The following is a 12,768-nucleotide window of genomic DNA, read 5'->3' on the forward strand; positions in this document are numbered from 1 at the left end:
AAATTTTAGGGAAAATTACAGTTTACCCCCCCAAAGTTGTCAGTGATTTGCAATTCCGCCTCCAAAGTTTCAATTTTTGCAATCCACCCCCCTAAAGTTTCAATTTTTTTCAATTCAGGCATTCCGTCAGTCAAAGCCGCTTTGACTGACGGAATAGTGATCACGTGCAAGTCACGTGATCACTGTTGGTTGTTTTTTTTTCCCAAAATGCCCCCATCCCTACCCCCATCCCAAAAAAAAAAACTATAATCTCTTCGGGCCATCTCCCCCACCAAAGCAATGTCTTGGCCTTCATTTTTCCCCATCACTGCGTGGAGCAGCACTTGTACGTATACCGACTGACTATATGTTCGCAGGATTTTGTTCATGCGAGGGGGAAGAAGACTTTCAAATATTGCAGGAAAAAGGAGATAGTTGTCAACCTTAAATTATTTGAATTGTGAAGAACCCCACACGCGAGTTTGCCAAATCAAAGCTGACACGTGTCCCCTGTTGCTGCACATTCCCAATAATTGACAAAGACGACGTCGTGGGAGCGAAGGCAAAGCAGAAGGTTCCGGCCGAGTCGACCGGAATCAAGTAATTCTTGGCCGGCAGCGAAAGGGACTTCCCATCGGAGAACTGAAACGACACCGTGGGGACTCTGACAACACGCTGCGAAGATAGATCGTAACACGTGTCGAACAGAGCCACGCTGCTCGCCGACGGCAGGTGCTGAGTCATACTCACGAACGCGTCGCGGAGTGAGTTGTAAGCCTGAGTCTGCAAACGAGTTATGGCCGTTCCAGAGTCGACAATGATCCCACCGTTTCCTGACACGTCCATTGCGAACAGCGAGGACGGGAACGAGAGGGGCTTCCCTCCCATGCTCATTCCATTGAGTCCGATGTAATAGAACGTGTCAATTTTGCTGTTTTTCAGTAAAGCAGTCGTGACCGAGTCGCCGGGTGGAGCCGAGTTGAACTCGAGCGTCGAGGACTTGCTCTTATATTTGAAACCTCAAATATCTTCAATCTTCCATGCATAAATTACGAGCTACGTACACCGAAATTAGCCATCACGATATTCCATTATCACACATACTCTTAAGATCGAACACTATCATTTTTCTGCAACAGCATATATTTATATATATATATATAGCGAGAGAGAGAGAGAGAGAGAGAGAGAGAATATGAAGTTTGCTGAGAAAGAATATATGGAGTATATATGTTAAACACAGAAAGAAAGATATACTCTCGATCTACCCATTTCTAAGATCTTCAAAAACATTGTTGATATATGTTGAATTTCCAAGACTATTCATCCAAAGGCGAAATGCTCTCTCTTCTCTTGATATATGTTGAATTTCCAGATTGGGGGAACCTTCCACAATATCTTTTGCAGTTAAGTATCTCTTGCAACCCATCCTGTCTGCATGTTCCAGAACTAACTTTGCTCTTGCCAAAGGATCTTTTGCAGCCAAAGTAGATGGATGACTGTGCTCTGGCGCAAGAACATTTAGGAGGTGAGCATAAGCTTCTCCATCCTGCAGGTCAAGCATCTTACACACTCAAAGTTGCTCCACGCAGTGATGGGGAAAAATGAAGGCCAAGACATTGTTTTGGTGAGGGAGATGGCCCGAAGAGATTATAGTTTCTTTTTTGGGATGGGGGTAGGGATGGGGGCATTTTGGGAAAAAAACAACCAACAGTGATCACGTGACTTGCACGTGATCACTGTTCCGTCAGTCAAAGCCGCTTTGACTGACGGAATGCCTGAATTGAAAAAAATTGAAACTTTAGGGGGATGGATTGCAAAAATTGAAACTTTGGAGGCGGAATTGCAAATCGCTGACAACTTTGGGGGGGTAAACTGTAATTTTCCCTTTTTTTTTTAAGTGAAAAAGTAAACATATTTGATATGGAAAAATGAAAAAATTTTGTTTTATAGTGGTTTTTTTATTTGAATAGTAATAAAAAGTGATTGATGTGTTGTAAAAAGTAAGAGAATATTAAAAAAATGAAAAAGTGAGATAAATAGTATTGAAACGAAATCGTTTACCAAATGCAGCCATATTTTACTATATTGATGTGATATTTTTAAACCACCTTTAAATCAATCATTGTTAAAAGAAGAAAAAATGTAGATTGGCAATGCTACGTCAACACATTGTGATAGTGATGGAATATATAACATTACTCATAATACCATGACAAATAGTGCTAGAAACTACATTTTTATTCCACAAATATCTTTACTTTGTTGACATAATAAGGGTTGACTATCATTGTCATGTCGACAAAGTTTGATACTTACGACTTACTGGATAAAAATATGATTTCTAATATTTCTACACCGTGAAATGTCTTCTTATTGACAACTTTATTATAAAAGTAAGAGTAATGTTATGGATATTACACCTCATCCAACCCATATTTTAACTAAAATAATATAAAGAGAAGAGATTTTGGCCAAGATACATTCTGCAGCTTTATCATTGAACTTAAATAGAAAAGAGTTACATTTGTATTTGATCACATCAAGCTAACAAGATAAGCTTTGATGTGATAAGAAGATTTAAGCAAAGAATAAGAGATAAAGAGATAATACAAAAAATTACAATCAATCAAAAGAGAAATGATACAAACAAATCACTCTTACAAGAGATAAGTAAGAGTCCTAATAGAAAGATGGAAGAAATAAGAGTTCCATGGCAGCAGGTCTCTGGTACTGCGATCGAGCACCCTAGTGAGTGCACTCGATCGCACTTGGGATGGTTTTGAACTGGAACTTTCTGGTACTGCGATCGATCGCTCTGAAGTATGCGATCGAGCGCACTTGAGATGATTTACTTCGAGACTTTCTGGTACTACGCTCGATCGCTCTGAAGTATGCAATCAAGCGCTCTTCTCTTGAATAGTAGACTCCTTAAGAGGCCCCCTTAAACTCATGGGAGGAGGAAGAATCATGAGTTTGTCACGCAATTCCAGAAACCGAAAAGAAGTTAATCCCTTAGTAAAGATGTCAGCACATTGATCAATGGTGGAAATAAACTGAATCACAATATCCTTGTGCATAACCTTTTCTCCAATGAAGTGATAGTCTATAGCTATATGATTTGTCCGAGCATGATAGATAGGATTAGATGCCAATGCAATGGCTCCAAGATTGTCACACCAAAGCTTTGGTGGAGGGAAAAGGGAGATCCTCAACTCCTTTAAAAGCATGCGTAACCAATATAACTCAGTAGTGGCAATGGCCATAGATCTATACTCCGCCTCTGTGCTTGAACGAGATACAGTTGGTTGCTTTTTGGATTGCCAAGAGATTAAGCAATTGCCAAGAAAGACGCCATAACCACTTGTGGATCTTCGGTCAATTGGATCACCAGCCCAATCAGAGTTACCAAATGCTTCTAGATGAAGATGTCCCTTAGTGAAAGACAAGCCATATTTTGGAGTTCCCTTGAGATACCTTAATACTCTCTTAGCTGCAGTAAAATGAGCTGTAGTAGGACAGTGTAAAAACTGACAAAGATGATTCACTGAGAAGGATATATCTGGTCTTGTGAGAGTGCAATATTGAAATGCACCAACAATATGCCTATATAGAGACTGATCTTCCAATGGTTTTCCATCAAATTTAGTCAATCTTTTGCCCGAAGTGCATGGAGCAGAGTAAGGTTTAGCTCCTATCATGTGAACTCGATGTAGAAGATCAATAATATATTTGGATTGATTAAGATACAAACCTGCAGAAGTACGATGTACATGTATGCCCAAGAAATATGACAAATTACCCAAATCCTTCAATTTGAATTCAATTTGCAGTTTTGAGATGAGATCATTAATGCTGGATAGAATATTTTCAGTTATGATGATATCATCTACATATATAAGCACAAAGATGGTAGGAGAATCTCTATGAAGCAAAAATAAGGAAGTATCCATCAATGATCCTGTGAAACCAAGTTCAAGTAGAGCTTGAGTAAGTCTATGGAACCAGGCTCTTGGTGCCTGTTTTAAACCATACAAGGCTTTGTGATATATAAGCACAAAGATGGTAAGAAAATCTCTATGAAGCAAAAATAAGGAAGTATCCATCAAGGATCCTGTGAAACCAAGTTCAAGTAGAGCTTAAGTCTATGGAACCAGGCTCTTGGTGCCTGCTTTAAACCATACAAGGCTTTGTGAAGCTTGCAAACTGAATCAGGATATTGAGGATCAACAAATCCTCTTGGTTGTTCCATAAAAACTTCTTCATCAAGTTGTCCATGGAGAAAAGCATTTGATATATCAATTTGTTTCAAAGACCAATTATAATGAACAACCAATGCTGGAATCAATCTCACAATTGCAGGTTTTATCATAGGACTAAACGTTTCTGTGTAATCTATACCATCTCTTTGTTCAAACCCTTTTGCCATTAGCTGTGCTTTATACCTCTCAATGGTTCCATCTGGTTTTTGTTTGAGTTTATACACCCATTTGTTTCTGATGACATTTCTATTGTGTGGTCTTGGACAAAGAGACCAAGTGTGATTTTCTTGCAAAGCTTGGAATCACTTTCCATGGCAGCCAGCCAATGAAGATTTGAGGCTGCTTGAGTAAAGGTGCTCATCTCACTGAAGGTAGAGATAGATGTATGCATGGCTTTTAGGGGATGTTTGGTAGAATAGTATAGCTTGAAACCAGTAAATGTTTTAGGTTTTTAGGCTGCCTGATTGGGATCTAGTAACAATATGAGGTGAGCTTGGTGGATCAATCAAGGTAGGTAGTGAAGAGATGGGAGGAATATGATCTTCTAAGATTGGAAGAGATATGTCACAGGTAAGTGTTGATTCTGCAGCAGAATCAATGGTTGTAGGTGAAGTTGGTGTGGTTGTAGGTGAAGTAGGTGGAGAAGTGTAACAGAATTTGTTATTACAATTGGATTGAATTCTGCAGGTAAAAAGCTTGAAGTTGGTATTATTGCAATGGGAACAATTGGAGGAGATAATGGTTCAACAGAAATTGGTTCATTTATGATTAAATCAGGTGAAATATTGTTAACTTCAATGAACTGAGAGAGTAAGGGAACAATACCTTGATTCAAAGAAGAATCATTTGTTGAAGCCATGTGGGAGGCGGTACCTTGTGCAAGAAACAACTTCTCATAAAAAATCACATGCCTTGAGATAAAGACTCGTTTGGAAGAGGTATCTAGGCACCTATATCCCTTTTGATTTAAACAATATCCTATAAAGATACATTGTCTACTTCTAAATTCAAGTTTGTGTCTATTATAAGGATGAATAAGGTATAGCATTGTTATTTGACAAGAGAGAAGGTAGTGATGAAGGCATTAAACTGAGAATTCTGGCCTCCAACAAGGTAAGAGATAAGGTCTTCCTCGTCAACTTTCTTTCCAACAAGAGCTAGTTCATCAACAAGGGACTTGGCTTCTTGTAGATACTCAGAGCAAGTCTTAGTTCCTTGATGAAGAGTTTGTAATTAGTGCCGTAATTGACTGATGTGTGTCCTAGAAGGGCATGCAAAATGGGTAGCCAATGCAGTCCACACCTCATGGGAGGTATTCAAGCCGTAGACTGTTAGAACCACTTTCTCAGAGAGACAAGTGATAAGCCAGATAAGAACATACTGGTCTTTTCTTTCCCATATAACAGCTTTAGGGTTGATAATATCATCATCCTCTCTAGTAGTTTTGGGAAGGAATTTAGGTGGGCATGGTTTTGAGCCATCAACGATGTTTATATGACCACGAGTACGAAGGATGGGACGAATCTGAAGGCTCTAGGCTAGGTAATTACATTCACCCAATTTGTTAAGTGTAAAGCTAGTAAGATTGGGTATGGAGATAGTGCTTGGTATTAGAGCCATTTGTAGGTTAACGGTCTTGGGCCTAACTCAACCCAAAAGCTAGCTCAGGAGTTTAAGTTTTCTCTCACCCTTATAAATGGCCCATCTCCTTAATACTCAGGCAATATGAGACTTTCAACACGCCCCCTCACGTGTGGAGGGAGGACATTCAAGCCAACACGTGCGACAATGGGTGACGGTGGGCCACAACCAATTGGGCTAGGCTCTGATACCATATTAGAAATGGGTCTTAGGTCTAACTCAACCTAAATGCTAGCTCAAAAAAAGCTAGCTCAAGAATTGAGGTTTCCCTTCACCTTTATAAATGGCTCATCTCCTTAATACCCAAGGAATGTGGGACTTTCAACACGCCCCCTCACGTGTGGCGAGAAGACATTCAAGCCAACACGTGCGACAATGTGTGATGGTGGGCCACAGCCAATTGGGCTAAGTTCTGATACCATGACAAACATGCAATCAACAAGATGTATGTTAAAAATGGGTCTTGGGCCTAACTCAACCCAAAAGCTAGTTCAGGAGTTGGGGTTTTTTCTTATAGATGGCTCATCTCCTTAATACCCTAGCAATGTGGGACTTCTAACACACTCCCTCACGTGTAGAGGAATGACATCCAAGCCAACACGTGCGACAATGGGTGACGGTGGGCCACAACCAATTGGACTAGGCTCTGATATTATATTAGAAATGGGTCTTGGGCCTAACTCAACCCAAAAGCTAGTTCAGGAGTTGAGATTTGCCTTCACCCTTATAAATGGCCAATCTCCTTAATACTCAGGCAATATGAGACTTCCAACATTTTATTGGACTAATGTGGCAGTTTTCATGGGCTCTTGATATTTTATTATTATTATTATTTTTAACGAGGGCTGATTCAAAGATAAAATTATAATATTTAGCATTATAGGGTTGATTCTCATTGCTTTAAAGTGTTGATTGAAGTTACTATTGGGGGTGTTTGTTAAACAACACCCCTGCCACGACATTGTTCATTTGTAAAAAAAAAAAGAAAAAAGAAAAAAGAAAATAATGATTGATATGGGAAAATGAAAAAGTGGTATTGGAAAGTGAAAAATTTCGTTTTGTAGTTTTTATTTTATTTTATTTTATTTAAATAGTAATAAAAAGTAAATTATGTGATATAAAAAGTGAATGATTTGGTATAAAAGTAAGAATGTTTTTTTTTTTTAAAAAAAATAAATAAATATAGTGAATAGTGTGGTGGAATGTGGAGAAATGGGATGGAGTTTAACAAACAAGGCATATAATTTCCTCATGTTGGTAGTTGAGTTTTGATATGATATGGATATGGTTGTTTCTCACAATGAAGTTTATTTCACACTTGGAGGCTGATGTGGATGATTAGTCTCTAATGTTCCTACCCCTATGATCCTACCCTATGACCCTCTTCATACAATTTGTGAGATATAAGTTGATGATATTCAAGGAGCTAGTTTGCTACCCACTATCAAAACAATCAAGGGACTTTGTCTCATATGGTTGAGCTGTATAAATGGTGCCAGTCACAAATTTATGGAGAAATTTGACTTACCCCTCAAACTACCTCTACTTCTAATGGCTGTCATAAATTTTTTAAAAAAAGTTGCAATGGCTAATGTTTCATTCTAAAGGCATGTTTGAATGTGAGTTTTGGAGGTCTAAAAGTATATTTAACATTCAAAAAGTTCGTTTTAAAAAAAAAATACCCGTTTGCTAAAAAAAAATTAAAAGCATTTTTAAGAGCTTTTAGCTTAAATTTTTTTGACTTAAAAACTCTATTCTCAAACAGGCTTTAAAACTATTTAAGACTTTCATTTAGCCCCTTTTGTTAGATTTATTTATTATTATTTTTTTAACTTTGAATGGCAAATGCATCACGTGATGTAAAATGTCCATTATGTCGCTTCTGATATATGTGAAAATACAATTACATTATTAGATTTAAAAAAGAAACTTCCCTTGAGGTGACCTAGAGTTTGGCCGTGGTTATGGAGGTTACTGTTGGCCGCCCAACAATGAGTCTCCATTTTTTATTTTATTTTAAAAGTCATATTATTTTTAGAGGGAGAGAATAGATGAAATATTCTTATTTTGTTTTGTTTTTTCCCCTGTAATTGTTGTTTCTACTAGTTATATGTTACAATTTTAAGTATTCCATATGGGGCAAGTGTAACCTTAATCATGTGCATATAAAATTTTGATCACTCTCTCCTTATAAGTCAGTTTTTATTGATAAGTTATACTCAAAATTTATATCATTTGGTATGTAAGTCAAAACTACATCTCAGTTCAAGTCACCCAAAAAGGCCAAGCAATGAGATAAAGTAGACGGCTATAGATGTCGGCTGTCAAGGACATTATTTAAGTACAATTTTAACCTTGAGTGCGCTTATATAATTTTTATGATTTTTAAAATTAACGTCTGTAATATAATTATGTAGAGGATCTGATTCAGCCCAAGCTGCGTAAGAATTGCGTGGAAGGAAACTCTTCATCCATACAATTGCGCAAAGAGCCACGACTGCGACAGAGGAAAAGGACCAAATAGCCGAACCAGCGAACGAGAGAGAGAGAGAGAGAGAGAGAGAGAGGGAGCGCGATGAGTAGTAGTAGCACTGAGAAGCTAAAGTCGTCAAGCTCCGAATTGGACTTGGATCAACCCAACATCGAGGACTATCTCCCTTCCGGATCCTCCATCCAAGAGCCCCTGGGCAAGCTCCGCCTGTAAACTCTCTCTCGCTCTCTCTCTCGCTCTCTCTCTCTCCCTCTCTCTCTATTGGGGTTCTGTTTGATTGCTGGGAAATAGGGGAAAAGAAAAATAATGTGACTGTTGTGAGATTCCAAACAGTCATTTTCTGGGCAACCAAATTGGGGTTTGATGAATTAATACGTTAATTGAGAATGAAAATGATTTTGCAGGCGTGATTTGCTCGACATTTCTCCTGCGCTAACCGAGGCTGCTGGTGCCATTGTCGATGTAAAGCTTTTGTTTTTGTGTTTCTTTTTGTTGACAAAGATTTGTGTCATATGTTTCATGAAGATCTTTGGCAGAAATAACAGTTTGGATTTTTTTATTTATTTTTTGAATCATTGGTTTGTATATATTTATTGAAGATTTAAGAAATTTGGATTTTCTAGTTTTGTTTTTGGGTTTTTTATTTCAATAATGACTGAGCAGGACTCGTTCACACGATGTTTCAAGTCAAATCCTCCGGAACCATGGAACTGGAATGTGTATTTATTTCCGCTATGGTGTTTTGGGGTCGTAGTTCGATATTTCATTCTATTCCCCGTCAGGTTAGCCTTACTACTACTACTACTACTACTACCACCACTCAAAGATGGAGCTGGTTAATTGATGTTATGCATGATGCATTAAGCTTTAATGAGATTTTGAAAATCTTTATTTTGAAATTGAATTGAATTTGTGCTCCGGAATGTATTTTACTACTACTACTACAACTACCACTCAAAGATTGAGCTGGTTAATTGATGTTATGCATGATGCTTTAGGCTTTAATGAGATTTTGAAAATCTTTATCTTGAAATTGAATTGCAGTTGTGATGTGGAATGTATTTTAAAGCAATTGGGATTTTGTGAAATGGAGGGTTTTATGTTCTTAATGTTTGCCTTGTTTATGAGTTCGTGTGAATTTGCTTGTCTTGGTTGAATCTGCAGGGTTATAGTATTGACAGTGGGATGGATAATATTCCTTTCGGCTTTTATTCCGGTGCATTCTCTTTTGAAAGGGCATGACAAGTTGAGGAAAAAGATTGAGGTGTGAAATGTGACATGTTTTTAGATTTTCATATAATTATTGCTCAGCTTCTTTGTGAATAATGCCATACTCTTTGGATTTGTCTTTTTTGATAAATTGCTCTTTTGTTTGCTTCTATTTGTCTCTCTGTATGTATGTATTGGAAATGGAAACTTTGAACTGTCTGGTATTGGATAATTTTTGAATGCTTTTAAGTGAGCTTGTCAGAGTGATTTACATAATTTAAGTATTAGGTTAATATAATGTTCTCTTTTGCATGTCATCAATGGTTTTCTTCTAAGAATTAATATACCAATTCAACATTTTAGTTTTCTTAAACACACTCTTATTGTTGTGCAGTAGAACCCTTTTGTATAAGAAAATATTCTTGTATCTAAAGATTGTTTAGGACTAGATAAAACACCTGCAGCAGCCTTCTAACAGCACACAAATGATATTAAGTTGTTGGAGACTCTGACAGAATCCATGGACATGTGAAATCTTTGGAAGGGACCCATGATGATCTATATTGTCATAGGACAGAATCCATTTGTCATACATGATTGAATCCATGTTCCCGTCGAGACCATGGAAGAGTCCCAACCATGCTCTATATCATCAGATGAAAGAAACCATTCATCCTACAAGCTAGGTTTCATGGTCATGTGGAAATCTGAGGAAGGATCTTTGATCTTCTCTATTGTCATAGGAAAGAAAACTTTTGTCACACATTTACTTCATTATCAAAAGGAAAGAAAATAAATCTTTTGTTGTACATTTATCAATAATCTGCCCGATGGACTTAATCTTATGGTTGCCTCCTACAAAGAAGACTCTTGGCAAGCACATTTATGATATGCTTAATGTAGCACCTCGGTCCTATATTGAGAAGACGAGTAGTAGCCCACATAGACTAGGTGGTTTATAAAGATAATCATGATTGCTAAATCTTACATTGCTTAGTTAATAGGTGAAAGTAAGCTTTGTAAGGAATTCAATGGAAGTTTCAACCCAGCAAAAAGCGCTAGCCACATTTGCCCAATGACCCCAAAAGTACTAGTTAATTTTGGGTATTTTCTAGAATTCCTTATAAAGAACAATTTACCTAGTAATTAAGCAATGTGAACTTAGCACTCATAACTATCTTTATAAACTACCAACTCTATGTGGGTTACTCCTCATCTTCCTAATATGGGATTGGGGTGTTACAAATTTTCCCTCTTAAATTCTTGACGTCCTCATCAGGGCCACGTTATGCAGTGCTCTAGTACCACATGGTTTGATGTTACAACCTGGCTTTGATACTATTTCTAATGACCCAGGGAAAAGCCTAGCCACATTTTCACTATAATCCCAAAAGAACTAGTCAATTTTAGAGCTTTACTAGAATTCCTTATAAAGCCTAGTTTCACCTAGTAACTAAGCAATGTGGGACTTAGTACTCATGACTATCTTTATAAACTACCTACTCTATGTGAACTACTCCTCATCTTTCCAATATGGGACTAGGGTGTTACACTTAATTTATCAAAGGCAACTAAACGTGATGATTCTCACTCTTGCATGGCCCTGCCCCTTCTTTTGGTAGGGTTGGTTTTCTTTTCTCTTATTTTAATTTTCTTCTTTGATTTTGATTTTTATAGCATATTTGATGAAAAATCATTATCTTTTGTGAATTAAATGGCGCAGGTGCTGCAACATATATTCGCTTTTTTATTATGAGATAGATTGAATAAAAGGCCCTAATGTTTCAATGCCCCCTCTCTTTGTCTAATTCTTTCTCTACTAATATCTTCTTAAAATTCTGGTTATGCATTGGATTTAGCATATTCCATTTTGTTTATTTTATTTACAGAGGTCGTTGGTGGAGTTAATTTGCAGCTTCTTTGTTGCGTCATGGACTGGGGTGGTAAAATACCATGGGCCACGGCCTAGCATGCGACCTAAGCAGGTATTTTTGACTAAATATTTTTTTTGGATATCATCCAATGTTTCTTTAGCAGCATATTTTAAGCATTTTCATGCTACTAAGTGGCTTTTTGCTTCTGTTCATGGTTTGAACAGGTTTTTGTGGCCAATCATACTTCCATGATTGATTTCATCATCTTAGAACAGATGACTGCATTTGCTGTTATTATGCAGAAGCATCCTGGATGGGTTGGTAAGTGTTTAAATGCCAATATTCACACTTGATATATATTCGTACAGTTAATATGGTATAACATACTCATTAATGATTTCTGGTTACTGTGTGTGTGTTTCTCTCAAAGTATTACCAAATATCCTTGTATGATATTTATCCATAAATTCCAATCAGGACTTTGTGCATGTCTTTAGCAGACCTGGTGGTAATACAAAGATATATATCATGTGGAAGAAGTACCCATATATTGTGACAGTGCCTAAAATGCTCCAAATGGTCGGAACTTGGAATTTGATGGTGGTCAATATTTTGGGCCTTGATTGAGATTTTATTCTGTTTTTTTTTTTGGTTTGCAAATATGTAGTTATTCTGCCATTAGGGTAATCTTTTTGATAAAATGTTTTGCGTTTCCAACTTGCCCTGTGTTATTGAGTTTCATGATCTGATTGCAATATGTAGATAGACAAGGAAAACTATTGCACTTAGTGTTTTAAATATCTTTTGACACATGAATAACACTTTTTCACTGCGTAAATGACAGAAATATCCAAATTTTTTGGATAAATATTTGTGTTCTCCTTTAAAAAAGATATGTATCTAGAATAACTTGGTATGGATTAAGTGGTGTACTGGTCTGAGTAGGAAAGGTGCACATGGTCCAAACTCTTTTGAGTTACAGTCCATCCAGTTTTGAAAGTGGAAATAGTTCACTGAGTTTGTATAAGTTAAAATGAGTAAATTTCAGGTTTTATGATATTTAGTATATTTAATATATTATATATATTTTTTCTTATATTTAGAGAACAATTTACACTACGACTTAGCCTATAATATTAAATAGAACCTATAATTTATTCTTCAAAAAATTGAAAGTAAGGATTTTGTTTTCTCTGTAGGACTTTTGCAGAGCACCATATTAGAGAGTGTAGGATGTATCTGGTTCAACCGTTCAGAGGCAAAGGACCGCGAAATTGTAGCAAGGAAGTAAGTGTAGATGAAAATATAGAAA

General features: G+C 37.0%; 3 protein-coding genes across 3 annotated transcripts in view; 2 read left to right on the top strand and 1 right to left on the bottom strand.

Moving 5' to 3' along the window:
• LOC132169634 (glycerol-3-phosphate acyltransferase 9-like) overlaps nt 1-427 on the top strand; it is a 3,769-nt gene extending 3,342 nt beyond the window's left edge. Inside the window, exon 6 of the mRNA XM_059580637.1 lies at nt 357-427. Coding sequence (XP_059436620.1) covers nt 357-427 — 71 coding nt within the window. The remainder of the gene's footprint in view (nt 1-356) is intronic.
• LOC132169639 (protein ASPARTIC PROTEASE IN GUARD CELL 1-like) lies at nt 424-1,543 on the bottom strand. Its single transcript, XM_059580640.1, has 2 exons — nt 1,366-1,543; nt 424-998 (listed from the first exon to the last, which is right to left on the bottom strand). Exons 1-2 carry the CDS (start codon nt 1,541-1,543, stop codon nt 424-426), a joined length of 753 nt encoding a protein of 250 aa, XP_059436623.1.
• A 6,753-nt stretch (nt 1,544-8,296) lies between these two features.
• Nucleotides 8,297-12,747, top strand: LOC132162103 (glycerol-3-phosphate acyltransferase 9-like). The gene is made up of 7 exons (XM_059572360.1): nt 8,297-8,582; nt 8,778-8,835; nt 9,037-9,155; nt 9,538-9,637; nt 11,472-11,567; nt 11,681-11,777; nt 12,656-12,747. The coding sequence occupies exons 1-7, from the start codon at nt 8,458-8,460 to the stop codon at nt 12,745-12,747; spliced, it is 687 nt and encodes a 228-aa protein (XP_059428343.1). The 5' UTR covers nt 8,297-8,457.
• Nucleotides 12,748-12,768: the final 21 nt, after the last annotated feature.

The sequence above is a fragment of the Corylus avellana genome, chromosome ca1, assembly GCF_901000735.1.
Source record: "Corylus avellana chromosome ca1, CavTom2PMs-1.0".
NCBI classification, from domain to species: domain Eukaryota; kingdom Viridiplantae; phylum Streptophyta; class Magnoliopsida; order Fagales; family Betulaceae; genus Corylus; species Corylus avellana.